The 25,601-nt window shown below is 43.9% G+C and overlaps 1 protein-coding gene across 7 annotated transcripts in view; it reads left to right on the top strand.

Moving 5' to 3' along the window:
• The window catches only part of DOCK5 (dedicator of cytokinesis 5), a 200,346-nt gene that overhangs the window by 153,442 nt on the left and 21,303 nt on the right, over positions 1-25,601 (top strand). For 4 of the 7 annotated variants that reach the window (XM_025873813.2, XM_073892592.1, XM_073892590.1 and 1 more), the window contains exons 31-42: positions 1,404-1,504; positions 4,165-4,223; positions 4,526-4,680; positions 5,263-5,348; positions 7,550-7,709; positions 8,419-8,459; positions 9,100-9,190; positions 12,202-12,321; positions 16,900-16,989; positions 18,898-19,002; positions 23,559-23,700; positions 25,412-25,493. In XM_025873813.2, the coding sequence (XP_025729598.1) occupies positions 1,404-1,504; positions 4,165-4,223; positions 4,526-4,680; positions 5,263-5,348; positions 7,550-7,709; positions 8,419-8,459; positions 9,100-9,190; positions 12,202-12,321; positions 16,900-16,989; positions 18,898-19,002; positions 23,559-23,700; positions 25,412-25,493 (1,232 nt within the window). Of the gene's footprint in view, positions 1-1,403; positions 1,505-4,133; positions 4,224-4,525; positions 4,681-5,262; positions 5,349-7,549; positions 7,710-8,418; positions 8,460-9,099; positions 9,191-12,201; positions 12,322-12,853; positions 13,459-16,899; positions 16,990-18,897; positions 19,003-23,558; positions 23,701-25,411; positions 25,494-25,601 lie in introns of those variants that run through there. The other 3 variants (XM_025873815.2, XM_073892593.1, XM_073892594.1) reach the window with 3 other exon arrangements.

Genomic DNA, 25,601 nt, shown 5'->3' with positions numbered 1-25,601 from the left:
AGACAACTGTGGCATTTTGGAAAATGTCACTTCAAATTTTATCATTTTCAAGTGCAAACAGTTTTCTTGTTTTTTCTCCTTTCCCTTAAGCATACATTCCTGTCACTCTGTCCTCCAGACACAATCAAGTAGAGTTTTTTCTTTCTGTATAACGAATACAGGTTTTTTTTTTTTAAGTAATAGAAAATATGGCTAAGGAAAAAGAAAAAAATTGAAAGACAAATAGTCCTACCTTCTGCTGTTAACATAACACAAATACACATATACACGTGTGCTTGCAGGTGGACATGCAGACATTTCTCTGCCTACAAGTGGTTTCGTTTCTAAGGACGGGTTCATATACACACTTGTGTGACAATCCAAAGTGGTAGTGAAACAGGTGACCCCTAGCTCCATCTTCATTCATCCAACAAATATGAGAGTATTTATAGGCACAGGGCACCATTCTAGGCCCCGGTGAAGGCAGACAAGTTCCCCGCTCCCATGGTGCAAACAGTTCTTGGTGATGTGCTTTTGCTGTGTCATGTGGCTTTGTTTATATCTGTGGAATTTAAGAGTGGAGAGTCACCAGAAGAGGAGATTATATATGTATTTATATATACATACATATGTGTGTGTTTGTCTATATGAGCTAAAATGGAATATCTAGACTTGCTGGTTAGAAATAATATATGTGTGTGTGTGTGTATGTGTGTGTGTGTGTGTGTGTCTATATGAGCTAAAATGGAGTATCTAGATTTGCTGGTTAGAAATAATATGTGTGTGTGTGTGTGTGTGTGTGTATGCCAAAGTGGAATCAAGCTGTGCAGTTCTTTGGCAACCTATTAATATAATTTTTTTCTATCATCTTTTCAATGATATTAAATGTTTTCACAGTATTTTTAATGGCTGAGTACAGTCCATTGCATGGCTGGGCCATGATTTATTTAACCAAATTCTTCTTAAGAACATTTAGATTGTTTCCATCTTCTGTTATTTAAATAACACTGTGAAGGCCTTCCTTGCTTTAAATATTTTTAAATACCCATGATTATTTTGCCAGGATAAAGTCCTAAAGTATTTACTATTTCAGAAGTTGGCAGAATTTTAGGGCTTTTGATACATATTGCCAAACTACTCACTATAAATAGGTGCACTTCTTGGCAGCAGTTTTCCCCTATCTCAGGAGTAAAGACAAATAGAATAGTCTGGATTAAAAAAAAAAAAAAAGCTTAATAGTAAGTATTAAAACTTTCAGGGCTGAATAACTGAAACACGAGAAAGGAAAAGGGGCCTGGTGGATTTTATTTTGTTTCTTTCCTTACTCCCTGTGAGTAAATTTCTACCATGTGGCACTGTTTTACTCTGACCCATATTAATGTTATTTTCCATTTCTTTTCACCCACACAATCAATTTTGAGCAGCTCTGGAACAATTACTTCCATTTGGCAGTAGCATTTCTCACCCACGAGTCCCTTCAGCTTGAAACCTTCTCTCAAGCCAAGCGCAACAAAATTGTCAAAAAGTAAGTGCCCTCTTAAACTCGCTTAAGATTGGCAAGGTGATTCTTCCGTTTCTACTTTTTTTTAAAAAAGATTTTATTTATTTGAGAGAGAGAGTGTGTGAGAGAGAGCGAGTGAGCGAGTGCACAAACGGGGAGTGGGAGGGGGAGAAGCAGACTCCCCGCCAGGCAGGGAGCCCAATGCGGGGCTCAATCCCAGGACCCTGGATCATGACCTGAGCCGAAGGCAAGACGCTTAACCGACTGAGCCACCCCGGCGCCCCGATTCTCCCATTTCTATTCAGAGCAGGAGTTTTGGTTTCACAGAAACATTACTGTTCAGGGGCTCCCCATGTTGTTGGTGAGATAGGTCTTAATGGAATCATTTAATAGGCTTCAGATTTCCTCTAATTCATGTCTCTTTTCTCAAGGCCCCCTTCATTTTCCCACCAACCATTACAATTTTTTAAAAAGATTCTATTTATTTACTTGAGAGAGAGAATGAGAGGGAACGCCGGGGGAGGGGCAGAGGGAGAGGGAGAGGCAGGCTCCCCGCTGAGCAGGGAGCCCGATGCGGGGCTCAATTCCAGGACCCTGGGATCATGACCTGAGCCGAAGGCAGATGCTTAACCAACTGAGCCTCCCAGGCGCCCCACCCATCCAAATTTTTAAAATGGAATCCATACTTGGAGAGGCACTGAGGCTGGCCAGGGCTCCCATCCCCAAGAACAGCGCTTACCCACACTGCAGGCACAGCACCTCTCGCTCATGCTTCACAAAGCAGACTCCTGTGGCCTCACCGTTTCACCTCTCGGGCACTTCAGCAGAGGGTCCAAGACTAACACATCCCCTAAAAATGCCCTCCAGATTCCTGGCTCAGAATTTCACGTGGACATATGACCGAGAGCGATGAGAGATTTAGGGAAGCTTTTCATTGCTTTCCTTCCTGGTCTGTTTCAGAGTTCACGGGGAGCCTGGAAACTCAGGACTGTGTAGTTAAATAGAACGTGAGAAATGTGTCATTTAAAGGCTGTGAAATTTGAGCTCTGTTCCCTTGCCGGGATGTTGGGGATTCTAGGCAAATTATTTGGTGTCTCTCTACCCTTGGTTTCTCCCTAAAACACTGATACGGTGGCTGAGAGGTTGAGATTTAAATCTCAAAGATAAAAGTAAAACCGGTTTTACAGATTTCCCTATGGGGTGGGTATGGAGAGAAAATTGAGTTTTTAAGATGGATCTCTTATCCTTTAGACTATCTTTAGTGACATAACTTCTTTCAAGGATGGATTTGATTTTCGTTAAACAATCAAAAGTGAAGTTAGTTGATGCCAAGTCATAAATAAACTGGCTAGTTAGGCTTAATGATTCTGGTTTTGATTAGAGGGAAGTGTGACTGAGGACAAGCTGTATAAAATATATATGCATATGGGCAAAGGTGCACCTTGGGAAAACATTTTTATTAATGTTATAGAAATACAAATCAGTTTTTTTCAAGATTTCTCTTATTTTTAGTAGCAGTAGCATCAACAGCAGTATTAATAAACAATAGGAGTAATTATCATTTATTGTTTATGTGCCAGACATTAACTACATATGCTTACCTAGTATAAATTAATAAAATTAGGTGTTTTTGTTAAAATGGAATAGTAAGAGAAGTTTGTTTTTGTTTTGTTTTTGTAGGAGAAGTCTTTAAATAAAAATTTTATACTGGTTTCTGAAGGCATTTACAGAGGAGGAATTTGAAAACAATGTTTGGTGCAATGAGCAGAAAATGTCGAAATACGGTTGTAGGATGGGCCATAGGTCCTTATTAGAGTTCCCTGGGAACATTGGCCATATTTCTCGTTTTCCCAGCCCCCAGCCTCTGTGGTTGCGGTGTGGGGTAGCCTCAGGCCTGTGTATTCTTTAAGAGATATCCAGGTGATTTTGATTCATCTCCAGCCACAAACCACTGTCTGGATCAATGTTTCTCTCTTTCTTTTTTTCATTGACTCCTATAAGGAACCTTTTCAGAAATTTTTTTTTTGGTTTTCTAATCACACCCCCCTGAAATATTAATACCATAGATACACTGCATATCTGTTTGTATGCTATATGTATATTTGAACTTCATATGTAAGAACAGTAAGCCTTCCGCGCCCCCGAGGACCAACGTTCATCCCTCTGGGGACAGCACCCCCCCCCCCCGACTGAGAAAATATATCTCGAGCTTCTCAGTGTGAGTACTTTGAAGAACGTACTGGTTTGCAGATGGGTTACTCAAATAAAAAATGTATAAAGTCAGTATGTTTGTTAGACATTAATCACATGACTATATAAATCATATCTCATTCATCTTCCTTTTCATTCATGCTTGTTATGTTTTGGTTTGTTTCTTTGCTTAATATTGGCCAGAATGCTCCTCCCCCTTCTCCCTTCAATAAGTTTGACAATTTTATTTTTCTGTTACTTTTCAGTGTTCTCATTTGGCCCCCTCCTGCTAGTAAAGTCCCCCTATCCATGTGGCTCAGTTCTCTTTGGGGGCTCTTTTTGGTATTGACTGCATTTCTTAAAGTGACCTTGCTTCAAACCTGTCATAAATGTGACCGAGAGGAGCAAATGGCCATCTTTACTTGCCTCATCATTTTAATATATGCACTTATTTCCACTGCAGATCTTTTTCTTTTTTATGATCTTCTTCCTAGATACGGAGACATGAGAAAGGAAATCGGCTTCAGAATCCGGGACATGTGGTATAACCTGGGTGAGTGTATGACCTTGAACCGGCCCACGCACAACTCCTATGTAATGAGCACCCCATGATGGGTTCTTTTGATTTTAAGTCTCAGTAACCCTGAGACCTCTTTGTCTGTGTGTCTAGAAATGAAAGTTGACTTGTAGCTCTTGTATTATGACAACAGAATAAAATATTTAGGCACTCATTTCTGAATTGAGTTGATTTACCCACGTGACCTTTTTCTTTTCTTCTGGCCCCATGGAGGAGTGTGGTGACGCTTGACTTCCAGTGAAATCACTTTTCAATACCCTCACTTACTTTCATTTCAGGTCCCCACAAAATCAAATTTATCCCCTCCATGGTGGGTCCAATTCTAGAGGTCACCCTGACCCCTGAGGTTGAGCTCCGGAAAGCCACCATCCCCATTTTCTTTGACATGATGCAGTGTGAGTTCAACTTTAGTGGGAACGGCAATTTCCACATGGTAAGTGGTAGAACTGGAATCTTCCGGATGCACAGATAGTCAACACTTGCTCTTTCTTTCTCTAGAGAGAAGCAGTTGCCTGAGTAATACAAATCCAAGTTGGTCTAAAAACTGTTTACTTTTCATTTTGTAAAACAATTAGAGACAGAATCGGATGTTCTAGAAACCATCTTTTTGCTACATGTGTTTCCTAAAACGGCACTGCATCTCTGGGTAATTAAAATTTGACATCACACATCTTAATCCTATCTGTTGCAGCACAGCTGCAAAAATAATGCCATGGATTGGGGGACTGATGCGGTGGTCTCTTATTTTGAGGTCTCCTTCAGAGGAAGAAAGGGCATTTTTTTTTCCTGCAACGTAAAGCAAAATAACATGAGACGAGTTTAGAGCGTTTTGGTAGAGCCCTGGTACATGATTAATGGATGACGTGAAGTACGATCTTCCCCTAGAATATGTTGGAAAGCGTTCACAGTTCAATAAAGGGGTTGGGTCGAATCTAGGAAGGCTGGCTGGGTGTCTTACATGTCCTCTTCTAAGGATACCTGGCATTCTCCTGTGAAAGTCTGACTCTGCTTTCAGTTTGAGAACGAGTTGATCACAAAGCTGGACCAAGAGGTGGAAGGGGGCAGAGGAGATGAACAATACAAGGTCCTTCTGGAAAAACTGTGAGTATTTCAGAAACAAAGTCTCAGGTGGATGCATCATTTAGCAAGGGAGAGAAGCAGATTTCTGCTACCCTTACAGACTAGTCGAGTAGTTCCAGAAGCACTGGGGTCACCACCACAAATGGTCCTCGGTGGGGTTAATGGAGTTTCCACCATCCGCTGCTGACATTTGTTTGTCTGAGGGAGTCAAATGTCCGTGTTTTCCTGGCCAGCCGGCCCCTCGAGAACAGAGCAGATGGAGGAGAAGGGGGAGATGTACAGAGCAGTGGCATTTTGCCCAGTGTTTGAATCGCTGAACTTCACCAAAAGTGCTAGTGCCTCTAATTATGGCTTCAAAGCACCATTTTAAAGGAGGAAGGAAAAAAAACATTTCAAAGTCCACTTTACCTTTAAAAATATCTTCTGCCCTATAGAGGGCCTCAAAGAACACCTGTTATATCTCCAGCCGGCTGATCTTTGCACTGCCCTGCCCACCTCCCCCACATCCACCATTTCTATTTCCTCCTGTGCTCACAGTATCCCCGCCACTCCCTACCCACCCACACATGCCCCGCGCACCCCTCCTGCCCTCTGAATTCTCCTTTGCACACGTGGGATTACAACATAAAAAGGTAGTTAAAAACACTTGGAGGTTGGAGTTAGAGAAACCTTCAAATCTCGTTTTCACCATATCCCAGGAGCATGACTTTGGACCAGTGTTCTGACGACCTCTCCGATGGCTCTCTCTTTTTCATTCGCACGAATGGCGCGTACACTTTGGTACTGGTTGAGGATTAAATAAGGTGATGCGTTAGCACAGCATCTGTTACCGAGCCTGTGCTGATGGAGCGTCGCTGCTGTGGGTTTGTGCTGGTCACGGCTACCATCCTCAAGTCCTCCATCATCCATGGTGCTCACCACCTGAGCCTACTCATTTTGTGGGTTCTCTGAGCCTTTGTGATACTGACCAGCTGTGTCACCTGTTGATTGGGCATATGCTTCCGTCATTTTGTTGTCCACCTCTTTTGTGGGAGTGGCACACACTAGACTATGCTTGGGGACAGGGACTCCCAACTCTGTTTCCTTTTTTGTTTTTTTAAGATTTAAGGAACCAGCACACTGGCTGCTCAGAAATGGAACTGAATTGATGACTCAACTATATTTTCAAGAACCAGAACTCTTATCTTATTTTGCTTTTAGTGGATGACAAGACCCGTTCGTTGGTCTTTTTATCCTGTTTCCGTTAAGTCTACTTGTTTGAGTTTCAAACCTTCCCACGTTATCATTCTTGTAATTCAGATCTCGTACGGGAATTAAATGGAGAAATTACATACATATACACGTATATACACACACAATTTACAAATGATAAACTACCCTTTTTTTTTAAATCCCAATCTGATTTTTCACTGTAAGATCTTTTTTCTTCATTCTTCCTGAATCACTAACTCAGAAAAATGTGACTACACCAATCTCTAGTGTTCAAGAGTAATCCTAAAGTCTGGGCTAATTCTTTGAGCCCATTTCTTTCTTTATCTCTTGTTTGCCGAGATTTCTTCTTGTCAAATCCAAGAAGCCCCCATAGAGTAGCTTTGCTCTATTTGGGTCCAGCAGGAGAAGGTTTAGATCAAAAGTTTATCCTCAGCTTATTTACTTATAATTTTGCAATTTTGTTGTTGTGGCCTAAATAGCACTTTCATCTGAAGAGGCATGTGTGTGGATGTGCACTAGATTCCTAGGGTCCTCTAGACTGGGCACTGATTCAAGGCTTTCCAGAATGCCCACAGGATGCCCTTGAAGTGCTAGGCTTTAGGGAGAATAAAGACATAGGAAGATGGTCTCTTTCAGTTTCAGTAGAGTGATCAGATAGGCTACATAAACCTTTTGGGCAAAGGTTCTCATTTCTGTGGTATTGACAAAAGACAAAAACAAAAAACAAGTACAGATAGAAGTTCAAAGATGGCATCGTGGGCTGGGATTCTAAGTGACAGTGGGACTTGAGCCAAAGCCCTGAAGACAATGTAGGACTTGAGTCACCAGGAGAGATCACCAGGAGGGTCGGCATAAGCGAAGCCCTGGGATAGGATGGCCTTACACAGAAAGGTGTGTGTCTCCTGGTCTGGCGCCACCTGCTGCCAGGACCTTGGACAGTGCTCATTAACGGTGCTGGAATGACAGACAGTATGCAACATGGGCATTTGTCTCTACCTCCACCCTTCCAGGCTCCTAGAACATTGCCGGAAACATAAATACCTCTCCACCTCTGGAGAAGTGTTTGCATTCCTGGTCAGCAGCCTGTTAGAGCACCTGTTGGACTACAGAACCATTATCATGCATGACGAGAGCAAGGAGAACCGCATGAGCTGTACTGTGAACGTGCTGGTAGGTGCCAGGCCCCCGGGTTGACCACCCCTGCAAGCGTGGCTCAGCTCTCAGTAGGCACAAAGGTACCCCGGGGCCACCTGTATGGAGTCTATGTCCTGCTGAGTCCAGTTGGAACTGCTGACTCAGCTTTGGACTCAGATATCCACTCCCACAGACATGGGGATGGAAAGTGAAACATAAGCTCTTGGCTCAACTCTTACTCGAAGGCCATCCTTCACCTTTTTCTCTCTCTTGTTTATATGTGGTTGCTTTGTTGTTGGAAATATTGCATCAGAAACTAGAGGAGGGAGTCTATGGAATCCTCATGGTGGTAGAACTCTGTGGTCTTGCCTTTCCCTAGATATATATAACCGGGACCACAGACCTCCGTTTAGGCTGCTATGCTTTGCTTAATATAAATGAAGAACCCCACTCCACTGACCCTTGAGAAAAAAAAAGACCATCCATTGACTTGGGTATCGGTTGGCTGTCTGTTCACTTAGAGGCCCTCATGTTTTTTAGATGCATGGTCCTAAAAGAATTCTTCTACTTATCTTTATCAATGGTCACTGCCTTTCTTTGTGGGAGTATTTGTTAAAGGAAAACAATAACCTCTGGAAAAGTGACACTGTTGAAAAGCAAAAGTAGTGGTTTGGCCATTTCTGTGGCTAGCTTCTCCATAACTTTTGACTTACGTTGATATTTTTGCCACCCTTTTTTTCGGTAGAATTTTTACAAAGAAAAGAAGAGAGAGGACATATACATAAGGTAAGCTGGAGGAGATTTCTGCTTTTGCCATTTATGTCATGGCTTTATTATTTATTTCTTCGGTAAGCAAATACTAAGTCCCAACACCATGCTTGCTGCTTTGAGAGACACCAGAAAGTAGGTGATCTACCCCCTTCCCCCCAAAAGGTAAACTGTTTAGACAGATAAATAAATACAGTCTGAGGGAGTGCATGGGGAGGATAGTGTTCGGATTCCAGGGAAGGAGAGAAGACTGGCCAGAGCAGTCAGGAAAGGCAGCATTGGGCAGAGGCAAGGATCGACGGGTGCCTTCTGTCAAGGACCGTCAGCCTGGGATGCTGGAAGCCCTGAGCATGAAACAAACTTGGACTTTAACTATATGCATTTCCTTGGGGAGAGATTCGATAGCTCTTACTAGCTTCCCAAAGAGGTCCATGACATTTAAAAAAAAATTAAGCACCACTGCATTAAAGGAAGAGTATAAACTAGAGCAGATGGAGTGGGAAGAGAGGGCTAGAGGGAGGGGGAGACAGGAGGTGATGGATTCCTTCATCTGTGAGAAAGGAGGAGGGAGGGAAAGACGGGGAAGCAGGCTGCGGCCTGGTTGTGGAATGAGCTGAACCCGAGCGGCTGAGTGCCTCCTTCCTCCCCTTCTGACCAGGTACTTGTACAAGCTGCGGGACTTGCACCGAGACTCTGAAAACTACACAGAAGCCGCCTATACCCTCCTCCTACATGCTGAGCTGCTGCAGGTAAGTGCATCAGGGATGCCTTTTTCCATTGGAGGGAAGTCAACTGTCCAAGCCCTTTGGGACGAAATCCTGCACGCTTCATGATTTTGGATGGGAAGGAGCCTTATTCAGGAGAGATCCTTTTATCCAAGAGCGCTCGTATGCCTTCTAAACAAGCACAGCTAATTTTCTGACCAAGATTGGGAAAATGTCAGTTATCATTTATTTAAAAATCCTCTGGAAGCAGAGCACAGCCTTACGGGCCTCCAGTAATTGACAGTCTGATTGAAAACACAAAATACACGTTGATTAATGTATGTAAAAAAACATTGTAGAACTGCCAAGAAACGAGTTGTAAATGAGTATAGCAGTCTTTCCTACTTATACTCTCTTACAAAGTCCAAGTAGTGTGCCATGGATATAAATACACCTATATGTCATGGATCCAGAATGTTGCTTTCTAGCTCTGACCAGTCCTCTGATTTTGCATTCACGTATGAACTGTTCTTTCCATATCACAATCCGTGAGCGGCTAATAGACAGCTCACACTTCTCACGGCAGTAACAGAAGCTGTCATTCCCCACGGTGTTCTTGGATCCATTCCTACCCTCTTCTTTCTTCACATTTTACTAAAGGTCACCTCCATCTACCCAGGCGCTCAGGCAAATACCTGTTGTCATCTTTTATTCACCCTCCTACTTCGGGGCCGAGCTAGAATCGCAGACCTGTAGCATCCATGAACAACTCTCTCAAGGCACATACTTACCTTTATTTTTTTTTCAGGGTGGGAACGATTAAGATCTAGTCTCCGAGAAAATGTGAAGTTTGTGATACAGTATTGTTGTCTGTAATCATCATGCATTAGAGTCCAAGATTTATTTATGCTCTGGCTCTACTTCATCCTTCAGTAACATCTCCCCCGAATCCCAGTAACCACCACTGTGCCCTCTGTTTTCATGTGTTTGGCTTTTCTTAGAGTCCATGTGGAAGAGCTATCGTATAGTATTTGTCTTTCTCTGTCTGGCTTGTTTCGCTTGTAACACCCCCAAGGTCCATCTGGGTTGCCCGGAATGGCAGGATTTCCTTCATTCCCGTGGCTGAATGACATCTATTGCATATTTATCCCACATCTTCTTTATCCATCGTTGGATGCTTAGGTTGTTTCCGTGTCTCAGCTGCAGTGAGCACGGGAGTGCAGGCATCTCGTAGGCATCCTGATTGTATCTCCTTTCTATCCACTTCTCTTTACCTTCACTGCTGTGCCCTGGCCCATTGTCTCTCCCCTAGAGCACGACGGTAGCCCCCTGTTACATCTCCCTGTCTCCATTCTTGCCCCTAGCAATTCATTTTCTGGTATAATTTAATTTTTATACTAAAATAACACATGTGCATCGTTCTTAGCTTTGTCATTGAAAACAGGAGTCCTCTGCCTCACCACTTCCCAAGGCAGCCATTCACAATTCATATTCAAGTTCAGTGCACTGACAGGCTTATTGTATATGGGATGGTGGGAGGGCTTGTTGACCGTGGAATGATCACAGAGACTCCGGTGTCTCAGTGACGGTAGGTCTTTTCATCTGTGCTGCTCAGAAAGTTTAACTCTCTACGCTGGTATAAAGTATGAGGTGTGGATGCAACTCCCCCCCCCCCCCCCCCGCTGCCCCCAGCTAGCTACTGAATTTAGGGCTGCCGTTTATTAAGTATAGTCCGTATTTTCCTCCTTGGGATGATATTCCATCTTTATCATGTAGTAAATTGCTACACAAGGCAAGTCTCTTGCCAGATTGCATATACTTTTGCATGGTCTGAATGAACACTCTGTCTGTTCACGCACCAGGACCACACTGTTTTATGGTACGTTTTTACTACCTGGTAGTTACTCTTCATTGCTGTTCTTTTTTCAGAGTTTTCTGCCCTGTTCCTTTTTGTTTATTTTTCCATATGCACTTTGGAATCATGAAATTGAAACATTGATACAGGGAGAATTTCCATGTTTATGGAGCAGCATTTTCTTACCCAGAAACATAATAGGACTTTCCATTTGTTCAGGTCTGCTTTCGTGCCCTTCAAGGGTGTATTAAACTTTTTGTATAGAAGTCTTACATATTCCAGGGCGCCTGGGTGGCTCAGTTGGTTAAGCGACTGCCTTCGGCTCAGGTCATGATCCCGGAGTCCTGGGATCGAGCCCCGCATCAGGCTCCCAGCTCAGTGGGGAGTCTGCTTCTCCTTCTGACCCTCTCCCCTCTCATGCTGTTTCTCTCTCTCTCGCTCGCTCTCTAATAAATAAATAAAAATAAAATCTTTAAAAAAAAAAGTCTTACATATTCCTTGTTATGCCTTTTCTTTTTAATTTAATTATGGTAAAATACACAGAACATAACTTTTACTGTTTTAACCATTTTTAAGTGGACCGTTCAGTGGCCTTAAGTACATTCACGTTGTTGTGCCTGGATATCTTCTCATTTGGGGTTTATTCCTGTTGGGGTCTTCTCTCTTCAGCATGGTTATCTATTCCTGGGAAATCCGTCTCTAAATTATTTCTGAATTTGTTAATTTTTTTGCCGCTGCTTAATTCTCTCATTATCCGTGATAGTCGTTCAGTTGGCACGCTTTGTGAAGGGATGGATTACGAAGAATACGGTCTTTGTACACGGTCATAGTTTTACCCCTTCCTTCCCATTTTTATACTTCAAAGTTTTTCTTTCATCCTGTTGTCTGAATGATACCTTCAGTGACCAGCAGTTGTGCTGGCCAGCACTCTCTGCCCCCTTCCTGACTATTCACAGGAATGCCTCACATGGTTGCCCATTTGGTGTGACACTTGTTTTGAAGCTGGCATATGTCTTGTGAGGGGGGGAAGTTTTTGTGTTTAATAAATAATATAAATAATATGGCCGAATCAAAAATATATACAAATATGTCCATGACTTTGATTGGCTAAATACTTTTTACATGGATTTCCTTTGGTTAATGAATTTAATTAATCAATATGTTGTGTTAATCTCTTTTGTTCCTTTTGTTTGTTTTTCAGTGGTCTGATAAGCCCTGTGTACCCCATTTGCTTCAGAGGGACAGTTACTATGTCTATACCCAGCAAGAGCTTAAAGAGAAGCTGTACCAAGAAATCATATCATACTTTGACAAAGGCAAAGTGAGTATTGGGCTATCTGTTTCCGTATTAGGGAAAGGAAGAAACTGACTGCAATGTTGCAGTGCAGTTCTTTTTTTTTATTTTATTTTATTTTATTTTATTTATTTATTTGACAGAGAGATAGAGAGCACAAGTAGGCAGAGTGGCAGGCAGAGGGAGAGGGAAAAAGAGGCTCTCCGCTGAGCAGGGAGCTGGATGTGAGGCTCAATCCCAGGACCCCAGGATCATGACCTGAGTCAAAGGCAGCCGCTTAACCAACTGAGCCACCCAGGTGCCCCTGCAGTGCAGTTCTGATGCTAACTCCCCACAGTTAGCACAGTTCCCTCAGGTTAGGGAAATAGTCCCCAGTAAGACAGCCCTCACTTCAGACACCAGCCCTGGTTCAGGGATCTCTGGGCCACCCACCCATATCACCAACTGATGATAAATTGGGGGAGGGCGTCCTATGAATCCCTCAGATTTGGTAATATGCTGGAACAACTAACAAAACTTGGTAAAGTGCTGTGCTTACAATTACAGTTTTATCTTAAAGGACACAAATCAGGACCAGGCAACTGAAGAAACACATAAGGCAAGGTCTAGGAGCATACCAAATGCAGAGCTTCTGTGTCCTCTCCCCAGGGGTGGATTCAGGGCACATCACCCTCCCAGCAAATTGATATGTTCACCATTAAGATTTTACTGGAGCCTCTGTGCATAGTTTTTGTTGCGGTTTCATTTGAAGGCTTCGTTGGTTGAATCTTTGGCCGCCTGAGTGAACTCAGTCTCTAGCAACCCTCTCCTCCCTGGAGGTCCGGCTGATACCATGTTGCTCAAGGCCCCGATCTTCTAATCCCGTGGGCTGCAGTTCTGGCAAGGCCAGCCCTGTTCTGAGACCACCTAGAGGCCCACTGTGAGTCCCCTCATTAGTATAAACTCTGGTGTGGTCTGAGGGGCCCATCAGAAACAACACAGACACTCCCATCATTGGAGAAATTCCAGGGGTTTAGAAGCTCCCTCCCAGGAACTCAGGACAAAGACCAGATAAATCCTTTATTTTCAAACAATGACTCATGACTTACTCTTTATTATTCCCATGTGTTTCTTTGAATTCTGGTACTTTTAGTTGGAGAGCAAATGAATAGATAAATTAGGCTAAAGAAGTCACTAAAGATCAGTTATGTTGAGGACACTTAACCCAATGGAGAATATAATGGGCAGCCCGGGGCCCCACTCTCCATAACCATAATTTCACCTTTTATTTTATTTTATTTTTTTAAGATTTTATTTATTTGAGAGAGAGAGAATGAGAGACAGGGAGCACGAGAGGGAAGAGGGTCAGAGGGAGAAGCAGACTCCCCGCTGAGCAGGGAGCCCGATGTGGGACTCGATCCCGGGACTCCAGGATCATGACCTGAGCCGAAGGCAGTCGCTCAACCAACTGAGCCACCCAGGCGCCCCATAATTTCACCTTTTAAATCTTGTGAGTGCCAGGAGCTAGTACCATCATTTTCAGTGCATTCCCTAGAGATTGTTGGCCAGCCCCAGCTGCACATCCCATGCCCAGGCCACTACTCGCCTAACACTGTAGGTAAGAAGCAACCTAATTAATTGCCCCAGGGGCTCTCAAAAAGGCAAAATAAACATGTGAACTAGGCAGGAAGTTGTGGAGTCTCCTGTCAACTGGACAAAGCGTGTCTAGCTGAAAGACTTTTAAAATGGGGGAAAAAGGTGGAAGGGGTAGGGGGAGGAAGATGAAAACCATGTGCTATCCAAACAAAACAGATCCTAGATTTGACTCACTTCAGAGGTCCGGAGAGTTCTTATGGACTGCCACTTGCAGCCACTATTCCTGGTTTAGCAGTGGAACCTGTTGGTTAAATAAATAAGCCAAGACAGCCTTTGGAATGGGAAAGGATATTTGCAAATGATGTATCTGATAAAGGGTTGGTATCCAAAATCTATAAAGAACTTAATCAAGCTCAACACCCAAAAAACAAATAACCCAGTTAAAGAAATGGGCAGAAGACATGAATGGACATTTTTCCAAAGAAGCCATCCAAATGGCTAACAGACACATGCAGAGAGATACTCAACATCACTCATCATCAGGGAAATACAAATTAAAACCACAATGAGATACCACCTCACACCTGTCAGAATGACTAAAATCAACAACACAGGAAACAGCAGATGTTGGTGAGGATGTGGAGAAAGGGGAACCCTCTTACACTGTTGGTGAGAATGCAAACTGGTGCAGGCACTCTGGAGAACAGTATGGAGGTTCCTCAAAAAGTTAAAAATAGAGCTACCCCACGACCCAACAACTGCACTACTAGGTATTTACCCAAAGGATACAAAAATGCTCATTTGAAGGGACACATGCACCCCGATGTTTACAGCAGCACTATCAACAATAGCCAAATTATGGAAAGAGCCCAAATTCCAACAGCTGATAAATGCATAAAGAAGATGTGGTGTATATATACAATGGAATATTACTCAGCCATAAAAAAGAATGAAAGCTTGCCATTTGCAGTGACATGGATGGAGCTAGAGTGTATTATGCTAATAAGCAAAATAAGTCAGAGAAAGACAAAGACATTCGCTCATATGTGGAATTTAAGAAACAAAACAGATGAACATAGGAAAAAAGAGGCAAACATAAAACAGACTCTTAACTATAGAGAACAAACAGGGTTGCTGGAGGGAGGTGGGTGGGGGATGGGCTAGATGGGGGATGGGCATTAAGGAGGGCACTTGTGATGAGCACCGGTTGCTGTATGTAAGTCATGAATCACTCAATTCTACTCCTGAAACTAATATTACACTATATGTTAACTAACTGGAATTTAAATAAAAACTTGAAACAAAAAAAAATTTAAAAAATCATCATAATAAAATAATCATCGTAATAAAATAGCTACAATCTATTTAGTGCTAGTTACTGTTTTGGCTTATTTCCAGACTTTTTTTCCTAATTTAATTGTCCCTAAAGCCCTATGAGGTAGATATTACATCTCTTTTACAGATGAAAAACTTGCTCAAAGTCTTTGGTCTCTGTGCCGCTTGACCCTCTCAGAAATCACTGAGGATCCCAAAGAGCTTTTTGTCACATGGATTATATCTACTGATACTAAGAGTATACTTAGAAATTAAAACAGAGAATCTTAAAACATTTACTTACTTGTTCTCTGAACAAACTTTTTACTATTATATATAAATCATATTTATTAAAAATTACTATGTTTTCCAAAAAATTAGCGATTCGAGTGGCATTGTTTGACATGTTCGCAAATCTCTTTAGCATCTGGGAGATAGCGGGATCCTCCTATTTGCTTCTGAATTCAGTCTCCTGTGGTATTACACGTTTAGTAGCCTGTGAGAAACCCCACTGTATCAGAGCATGAGGACTGAGAAAGGCAAGTAGTATGATTATTACTAAGAAGATAATTGTGACCTTACGGACCCTGTGTGAGGATCTTGGGGACTCCCAGAGACCAGGGACCACACTTTGAGAAGCTCTGTGCCAGGCTGTCTTCCTGTTTCTGACATAACTAACTTAGTATTTGGTGAAATGAGGAGAGAGCTTGACTTCTTGGATACTGTTAACCGGCTTCCTGCTCCAGGCCCAGCTGATCTGGAACGGTTTCCATATGGCACGTTTCAGAGCCCTTTCCAGGGATCCTGGCCCTGAAATTTCAGAGGGGGCAAATCTGGCAAATGATGATTTTAAAAGACTGAAATTTTTTAAATGTTTTACAACTGCATGAACTGCTCATACATTCTTTCAGCAGCTAGACACAATGGAACATAGCACCTGGTTAATAAGAATCAAGTAGGAAATTACCAGGTGCTGTGTTATTAAGAGCATCTATCTAAAAGACATTTTGTGAAATACCAAAGTGAACAGAGGCTTCAATCTGGGATGCTAGCCTCAGATACCAAATATGTGCAGGAGGCTGCAACTTCCACGGTCATCAGTGCTTTAAGGAATTTTTCTTAAAATTCTCTTTGACTAAGTAGATAGTTTGGTCAGAAATAGAGAATCAGTTCTCAAAACTGGAGAAACAGTTTCCCAGATTCCACACAACAGAATGGTTAGCCTTTCTTCCGTTTTCCCCTCGTCCCAAACAACCTAATAATTGAAAGCGCATGCACATGCACACACACGTGCGCACACACACACAAATGCACACATACCCCAGAACCAGAACTAGGGCCCACACTAACTTCCTTTCCCCTCCAACAAGACTTCAATGATCTCAAAACCCAGGCTTTAGAACTGGTTCCTCTCAGCTCTCAATGGTCTTTGTGCTTTGCCCTTTCAATACAGTATTGCTTTGTTTGGGACACATGGTGTTCTTCATGTTCTCGCAAACAGAATTACAGAACATGCCCCCTGGCAAAGCAGCAAGCTATAGTAGCTTTATCATGTCAGAAGAAAAGGTTTAGTTGATCCAAGAGGTGAGGCGTGGTGAGAATATCTGCAGAAACTCAACCCACCTGACTCCTTAGTTAACTGTCAGCATGGCTTTCCCAGACAGATCAGTGACTGATTTGTTCTCCGCTTGTAACCCTACTTTTCTTTTTCTGAAGATGTGGGAGAAGGCCATCAAACTGAGCAAAGAGTTGGCTGAGACTTATGAGAGCAAAGTATTTGACTACGAGGGCCTCGGCAACCTGCTGGTGAGTCCGGGTCAGAATATGTCAAATGTCCAACAGAGGTGCTAAGATTTGTGCTCATGAAAATGTTTTTGTACATTTGAGGAAGTCAAGATAAACGGTGTTCTTAACAGTGGCAAAGCAAACCTTGCTTGAAAGAAAAATGAAAAAAAGATGAGGTCCAAAAGCTGTTATCATTATTCCTCCAGATTATCTTTGATAAAAGGCTCAGGATCCTTGCCTACAGACCCTTCTCCCTTCTCTGTGCATTCTGTTTCCCTAGCATAGGGACCCTCTGTATTCCTGACCCATCTCCTCTTTACCCTCTCAGTTACTCTGCCTTCTGTGATGCCTTCTGTGAACACTGTCCGTATTTCAAATATTTTCTGACATCTTCTGTTCATCAAAATTACTTGTTCTGTGGTCCACATCCTCAGGGTCCTGCTGAATGAATGAACTGCTAATCTTTGAGCCTTGTTTTGTTTTTTTTTTTTCCTTGTGCACATTTTAGTAAGTTGTTAAATGCTTCTTCTGGATCTTGAGTCTCAAATTTTGCCTCTCTCCTCCCAAAATGTCACTGGGGTGCTGTACTTTCACAGTTCTATGAACTTGTGTGTTATGCCTGGCCATTGGCACAGGTCAACTCTTTAAAAACAATATAGCAAAACAAAAATCACCCTCTGAATGCCCAGTGGTAGGCCAACACACCACTACATTTGATAATTTTTAGTAGTGGAATCACAAAAGGTCAGGTCACCCGTTGTCACGTAATAATACAGTTGACCCTTGAACAGTGCAGGGTGGGGAGCTTAGGGGCGCCAACCCCCCCTTCCACCAGTGAAAATCCGCATATAGTTTTTGACTCCCCCAAAACTTAACTATTTATAGGCTATTGTTGGCTATTGTTGACTAGAAGCCTCACTGATAACATAAACAGTTGATCAACACATATTTTGTATATGTGTTATATACTGTGTTCTTATAATAAAGTAAGCTAGAGAAAAATGTTAAGAAAATTGAAAGGAAGAGAAAATACTCCCAGTACTATACTGTATTTATCAAAACTGTCTGCATGTAAGTGGATTCATCCATTTTAAACACATGTTGTTCAAGGGTCAAATGTAGCTTCTTTGAGGGGGTAGTTGTCAAGATCACTTTGAGAAAAGAACTTGCCGGTGTGTTGTACCAGCCCCTGCTATCACACACACAAAATCACTTCTTAATTTCATAAACTAAATGGAGCGGTTAGTGATATAACACATTACCCTACTAAGAAAATGTGCTAGAAACCTTCACCTAAATAAAGTAATACAGTCATGGGACCATTGTGAGAGGGGCCTAGGGACATGCCCTGAAGACCCCAGGTCTGGCTACCTATTTTGCTTTCTTTAAGGCTTACTCTTAGCCCTGGCTGGGAAACCTGTTCCCATGGGAAGGATTAAAGCTAGGGCTGGGGTCAGACACTGAAAAACAGAACATCACCACCACCTTCTGGGCACTTGTAACTGAACCAACGACGTTAATCCAAACCACCTGCGTGAACCAGAAAGTTCTTTATCATCTTTTCTCATGTGCAACCACCCTCTGTGAATCTCAGAAAGGGCTTTTAACCTTTTAAGGGTCTTTGAACCCTCTTCAGGAAACTGGTGAGAGCTAAACACTGCCTCCCTCCACAGAGGAACGCACACACACGTGCATCTTCCCGCAGGCAACTCCAGAGATTGCCAGACCCTCCAAGGCTCCTTCAGGGACCCAGGTCCAAACCATTCGCTCCAAGAAAGGGATAACTTCTTGGGCCTGCAGGGTATTTTCCAAAGGCTTTCCATTTGCCTGTTGGCCCATGGGAAACAACAAAGCAAATAGTCTGATCTTCCCCACCCCTCAGTGGTGCCCTTGTAACCTCCCTGTGGAATGTCTTATTTTGTTTTCCAGAAAAAAAGAGCCTCGTTCTATGAGAACATCATTAAAGCAATGAGGCCTCAGCCTGAATACTTTGCCGTTGGATACTACGGTCAGGGCTTTCCTTCTTTCCTCCGGGTGAGAAACCTCAGGGTGGTCCTCGGAGCCATTAAGCCGTGCAGTCTGAAGGAGGGGAGGTCTTCGTCTCTTCTCCAGATGGGCCTAGGGTGTGAACAGCTGGAGGCCCGAGTTCGCGCTGTGGGAGGTCGGCGGTTGGTGGGGGGGGGGGGGACCACTTCCTGCGTGGCCGGCCACTTCACCGCACACCCCCAGCTCGGGTATTCTGGCAGCTCCTTTGTAGAATGACTTCTCCCAGGTGGAATGAAAAAGGGAAAAACAGAACCATCGCCTCCGCTGCTCAGCTGCTACAGGTCAGGCTGGGGAAAAGTGTGGATTGATGTATTTAGCTGTTTGTTTTATTTCCAGCCAGAGCCGGTTGGAAAGCAAATATCCCGAGGACAAGACTGCAAAAGTTTCACAAAAATAAAAACAGGTGTTGTAATCGTGAGAAGGACCATGTTTTTCTTCCTTCTCAAAATTTTCTGTAACGTGATACTGATTTTAAAATCTAAAAAACAAACAAAATCTTATTCTTCTCCCCCCCCCACAAAAAAAGGAAGCCTTTTTAGAGCCGGCTGTGTTTAAACATACGACTCATTTTCCTTCCCGGATTTAAGAAAAAGTGAGAAAGGAAGGACTTTACGTTCCTCATAGTGCCCAATGAGGAGGTAACCCATTCATTCAGTAACTGTTTACTGAGTGCATGCTGTATGCGAGGAACACACGGGGCAGAATCGAATCAGATATGGGCCTTACTGTCATGGAATTCACAGCCTCACGGGTGTAACATTAATAATCATGCAAAAGAATGGAAATTGAAACTGACCAAGACGGGTATCACATGATTGTTTATTATTTATAATCGCCAACAACTGGATACAACTCACATGTCCCTCAATTGGCGAAGGGGTAAACAAACTGTGGGATAGCCATACAATGGAACAGTACTCAATAATAAATAGGAATAAACTCCTGATACACACAAGCGTGTGGCTGAGTCTCGGATGCATTGTACTAAGTAAAAGAACTGAGACCACAAAGTCTGCATGCTCTGTGATTTTATGTACACGGCATCTGGCCAAGCCGACACTTACGATAAGGGGTAGAAAGCAGATGAGTTGTTGTCTCGTCATTGAAGGGGAGGTTTGGGCTTCAGAGGCATGGAGAAATTTTGGATGGTGATGAAACTGTTCTGTATTTTGATTGTGATCATGGTTATGTTTGTCAAAACTCAACAGAATTTTACACTAAAGAGGGTAGATTTTACTATATGTAATTTATGCCTGAATTTTTTTTTTTTTTTTAAGAGTCAGGAAAGACTTCCCTGGGGAATTTCTGCTTTGGCTGCAATTTAGAGGCGAGCTTGGAATTTTGGAGATAAAGGTGGTAGGAGAAAAGCATTGCAGGCAGAGAAAGTGGCAAGCAAGCACATGGCAGTACCCAGGAAGGGAGGGTATGGGGCGAGCGGGGAGTTGAGGCCTGAAGCGTGGGGAGAACACGCAGGGCAGGGCCGTGGGGCTGCCCTGGCTGTGTTGTCAGCACCCCAAGAGCAGGAGGGAACCATGGCGGACTCTGTGTGTTTGCAAGGTCATCATCTGGCTGGTACGGACAATGGTTGGATGTGTACAGATAAGCCGCTTATATTATAGGCATGGAGGCACAGTCCAAAACAACCCAAATCCTTGAAATTATGGAACGTATATTCTAGCTTGGAGACACACAAAAAGTAAACACACTTAGTATGTCCAATAGCCTAGAACAATGCCTCACCCCGTGTAGACACTCCGTACGTATCATGGAGAAAATGTTGGGGCGGGGGAAGAAAGATGGGGTTGGAGTTGTAATTTTAAATAGAGTGAATGGGAAGGATGTCAGTAAGAAAATGACATTTGAGCAAGGACCTGAAAGAAGTGGGGGAATAAGCCAGGTGGCCATCAAAAGATGAGATGGGGGGCCAGGAAGTGAGAACAGCGGGTTCAAAAGCCGTGAGGCTGGAGGAGTGTGAACAGGAGGGCAAGTGGAGAAGAGGGGGCAGGTGGCTTGGGGTCCCAGATCGCAGATGGCCTTTCAGATCTTTATACGTTCTTTGTGAAAGTCTGGTTGGGGCCATACTCAGTGTGAGGTAACGTGGAACATCCAACAGATGTAAGTCAATAATCTGATACCTGGACCCAGAACTCAAAGGAAAGTTCCAGACTAGGGATAAAGTTGGTGGGTTATTCGAGTGTGGAGGAGATAGCGCAGGGAGAGAGAACAGAGCACCAGAAGGAGAGGGTCTGGGAAGGCGCCCTGCAGTAGGTTCTAGACCGAGATTGGTGGTCAGTCTTGGTGCTCCAGTCCCGATAAGGCAGGGATGCCTGCCGTGCGTGCGTGTGTGTGTGTGTGTGTGTGTGTGTGTGTGTGAGAGAGAGAGACTGCTGGGTCACATGCATCTGGGGGCATGAGCTGGAGACAGCACTGGTTCAGGGCAAAGGTTAGACCTTCAAGTTGAAAAAGGGGGGTCTCCATCATCTGCTGGGTGACTGTATGATTTCGACCAAATCATGTAACCTCCAAGTTTTCTGATGTGTAAGTTAGAGAAGTACTGCCCACGTCACAGGGCTGCTTCAGAATTAAGTAAATAGCATACAGGAGGGCTTTATAAACTGTAAAGTGGTTTGCAGATGTCAGGTGTTTCCAGAGAGTGCTGAAAAATATAAAAGCCTCTGCATGGTGTAACCTCCAGGCCCTTCTGTGGTATGGACCATTTCCCCAAACTCAGAATATCTAAAATCGTGTTGTCCTCTCCCCCCACCCCTGCCCCTGCCCCAGCCCCAGCCAGGCCTCCTTCTTCCCTGCTTCTGTCAGGGGCCCCACTGAGCTTCCGGCTCTGGGCCCAGCAAGCTCAGAATCCTCGGTGATTCTCCCCATCTTTGCCCTTCACCAGATACCAGGGTCACACGCCAGATCCCGTAGCTTCTCCTTCTCCCACTCAGTCCTGCCTGGGGGTCCTGCAGTTAGATGCACACCCCGCTGTCCACTGAGGTTGTCTATGCACTGCCTCCGTCATGTCGCTCCCTCCTAGAACCTCCAGGGAATTCCCCAGGCCTTAGGAACTGGTGCCTGCCTTTCAATGCTCTGACTCATCCAAGCTTATTTTCTTCTACTTCAGTTCCATACTTTCTGCCTCGTGGCCCTGTCCTTCCTTTCACTCTTCCTGCTGGTTGTCCTCCCCTTCTCTTTTCCTCTCCTTACTGTGTCCGTGCATCTGGGCCCAGGCAATGCCACGATCTCCTCGAAGCCCCTCTTTCACTCCGTGCTCGTGTGTGCTGACCTTGTGCTTGTCTGCCTCCATTCACATTGTTGTCCACATCCTATGATTAGTGCTGCCGTACACTCTGCTTCCTTAGCTACCACAGCTTTGCCTGCATGATGGAATTTCATAAAGCATGGATTAGTCATGTAAATCTTTCCCAGCTTGGAAAACTTCATCGTCTATTCCAAAAGACCTGGCATTTGTTCCTGCCATCAGTGTTTCTCCTAGAAGGTGTATTGCCATCCTGTTACTTATATAAACTATCATACTTACTTGTTTTCTGTTTCTGCCCACCAGAAGGTAAGTTTTGTGAGAGTAGGGTCATCATTATATCCCTAGTGTCTTAGCATATCTCCTGTTTGTCCAATACCTATTTGCTAGATGAATGGGCAGGTGATTTTTAAGAACATTTTCCAGGACAATAGGGGCCCAAGGTTTAGTTAAAAAATGGATCAGGTATGGGCTGCCAATGCTAAGTACTCATCTGAGCAATCATCAGATGAGCAAGAACCTTTGAAACATGGCTCCATTTGAACTTGCGTGGGCAACAGCAGTTATGAGTCAAATTACTCCTATGTCTGGAGCCTAGGAAATTTCTTTCTAAAAAAATCCAATTTTATTAATTTTATTAAACAGAAAAAGAATGTAGATTAGAAAGGAGAGAATAGGACTTAGTGGAGTTATAGTCTGTGAGCCTTTGACATCGCCGTCCACAGTGATTTTCAGGATTGCAGACGGACTGCTGTATGTTATTCCTGTTCTCTGTTAATGGAGATTTGTTGCGTGGGCTCTCTTCATACTTTTCTGTTCTGTAAGTCAGCGCCACTCCAAGTGCTGGTCCACAACTGGATCATGATAAAACAAAGGCTTGCATGTGAAGCAAATTCATGCACTTCCTTCCTTTGTTGAGAATGTCTTGCCATGAAAATCAGGTAAATTTCAACAGTGTGCCTGGTGACATCGCGGATCTACTTTAGGGCACAAGCTCATCTCCCTGTGGGTCAGTGCGGACCATTTGCAGACTGGTGGTGGTCATGGGGCCGCACTCTGAGAAGCACTGCTGAGGCAGCTTTATGCCAATGACTTATCTCCCCCAATAAACCATGAGCTCTTGCCAGATATGATGGTTGCTGCGGGGCACGTAGTAGGTGTTTAGTGAGAACTTGCTGGTGGAATGCACTTCGGCCAGGGAGGGCTGTGGTTTCCTCAGCACCAAGATCTCCAGTTGCCCCTTCACTCTTCATATGTAATCACTCCCCTTGCTGTCTCTGACCTGCAGAACAAAATCTTCATCTACCGGGGGAAGGAGTATGAGAGGCGAGAAGACTTCAGCCTGAGGTTGCTGACCCAGTTCCCCAATGCCGAGAAGATGACCAGCACCACGCCCCCGGGAGAGGACATCAAGTCGTCCCCAAAGCAGTGTATCCTCACCTCGGGGAGACATGGCCCGGCCCAGCCACAGAAGCTAAGGGTTCAGTCCCGTCTCTGCACGTGGATATGTCCTGCCCTCTGACCACTCATGTTAACGGTTCTGACTCAGTTTCCCATTCTGTGTAAAAAGCTTTGGGACCCTAACGTCCTTAGCACATAGTTATGAAGTAAAGGAGAGTGGAGATAAGGAAATCTTGAATATGAAAGGATATGTTTTATAGCCATATGGGGAGCTTGAGGAGGACATAGACTGGCTGTAGAGAAGTTCCTTAATTTCTCTGTGTCTTGGTTTTCCCATCTATAAAATGGGGATGATGTTTATCCTTTCTCACGGAGTTCTTGTAAAGATTGACTAAATACCTGTCAAATGTTAGGAACAGTGCCTGGTACGTAGTAAAAATTCAATATATATTGGCCATTATTATACATACAGGTTGGTAAGTAGGTTGTAAGTAGATGATAAGAAAGACTGACAATAATAATAACAGACGAATAGACAGGCACACCTTAAGAGAACGGCAGCCTGTTAATACGTAGCAGATGCTTGGAAAAGAATAGTCTTCCGGGATAAATCCTTGTTTGGGTTATGTGGGTTCAGGAGACAACGAAGGTGCCTTCGTGGTGTGGGAATGACAAGAGGTCTTCAAGAACTGGATGTAGGATTTCCTTTGGCTGGGCCCTCAGTCCTTTTTGCCTAGCCCCTTGACCTTTCCAAAACGGCTTCCTTCCTCCAGGCCTTGGTTTCTCACCCATGAGGTGTCAGTCTGTTTTCCCTAAATACCCAATAACACTTCTGGAAGGATCAAAATAAAAAGGAGGTCATTTCTTTGAAGATGCTCTGTCAACTAGACCAGGGTAAGGCACAGCCCAGTGGTCCTCAGATTTTGTTATACCAGAGACTCACCGTGGAGAGATTGTAATTCGGCGGCTGCGAATTCTCATTGTGCGTCCTGAGTAAGCATCGTGTGGTTCTGGTTCCCCAGGGCTGCACACCACCCAGAGATGCTGGGAGTCACTGTTCTGTCCTGACCCAGGGTCTTCACCTCGACTTTAAATGCTGTCGATTTTGAAACAGTATATCTGTACTGGCAAGGACAAAAAAAGTCATTATTTAAATTATCAAGTCAGAGAGACAGGTCTCCCCCTGAGCTGGACTAAAAGCCTGACTTCCTTATGTACCAGTTATGCACTCTGGGTTTTCTCAGAGCCTCAGATTCCTCATCTGTAGGAGATTCGTAACATCTGCCTGTTGGTTGCTGTGTTTATTATTGGCGAGAACATATTGAGAACCTCGTTCAGTGCCCAGCTATGGCCGTCCATCAACAAGTGATAGCCACAGATACCAGACGTTCCTACTGCGCAGGCTCTGGAGTCCGGCTGTTTCAGAGGCATGCGTGTCCAAAAGAAATGATTTAAAACTGATTCAAATCCCTCTTCACCTGATAGTTCATTGATGCCTATTTTCCTATGGCAGGGTTGCTTGCCAGGTGTCTGACCAAAATGTCCTAAGATTATTACTTAATAAGGCGTTTGGGTGACACCTCAGGGAACCCTGTTTTGAATGCAGTCCTGGCAGTCAGGAAAAAGGAGTACGTCAGGCAGGTACCATTTCCATCTGCAAAGCAGGAGGAATAGGTGGTACGTTCTGCCTGAAACAGCTTCACAGCCCAGCCCCTTGTCCTTCCTTAACGAGCTCCTCAGACATGCAGTGTTTCACCGTAAAGCCGGTGATGAGCCTGCCACCCAGCTACAAGGACAAACCAGTTCCAGAGCAGATCTTAAAGTAAGTGGGGGTTTTTTGCTTCTTTTAAAAAACATTTTCTAACACATTTTCTCTAGAAGTACATCAAAACCCAAGCGCTTGGGTGGCTCAGTCAGTGAAGCATCCGAC

Source organism: Callorhinus ursinus, unplaced genomic scaffold, assembly GCF_003265705.2.
Source record: "Callorhinus ursinus isolate GAN/ISIS: 27379988/994484 unplaced genomic scaffold, GSC_fseal_2.0 scaffold4, whole genome shotgun sequence".
Classification (NCBI taxonomy): domain Eukaryota; kingdom Metazoa; phylum Chordata; class Mammalia; order Carnivora; family Otariidae; genus Callorhinus; species Callorhinus ursinus.
Note: the sequence above shows the minus strand (reverse complement) of the source record. Positions and strands in the feature narration are given on the sequence as shown.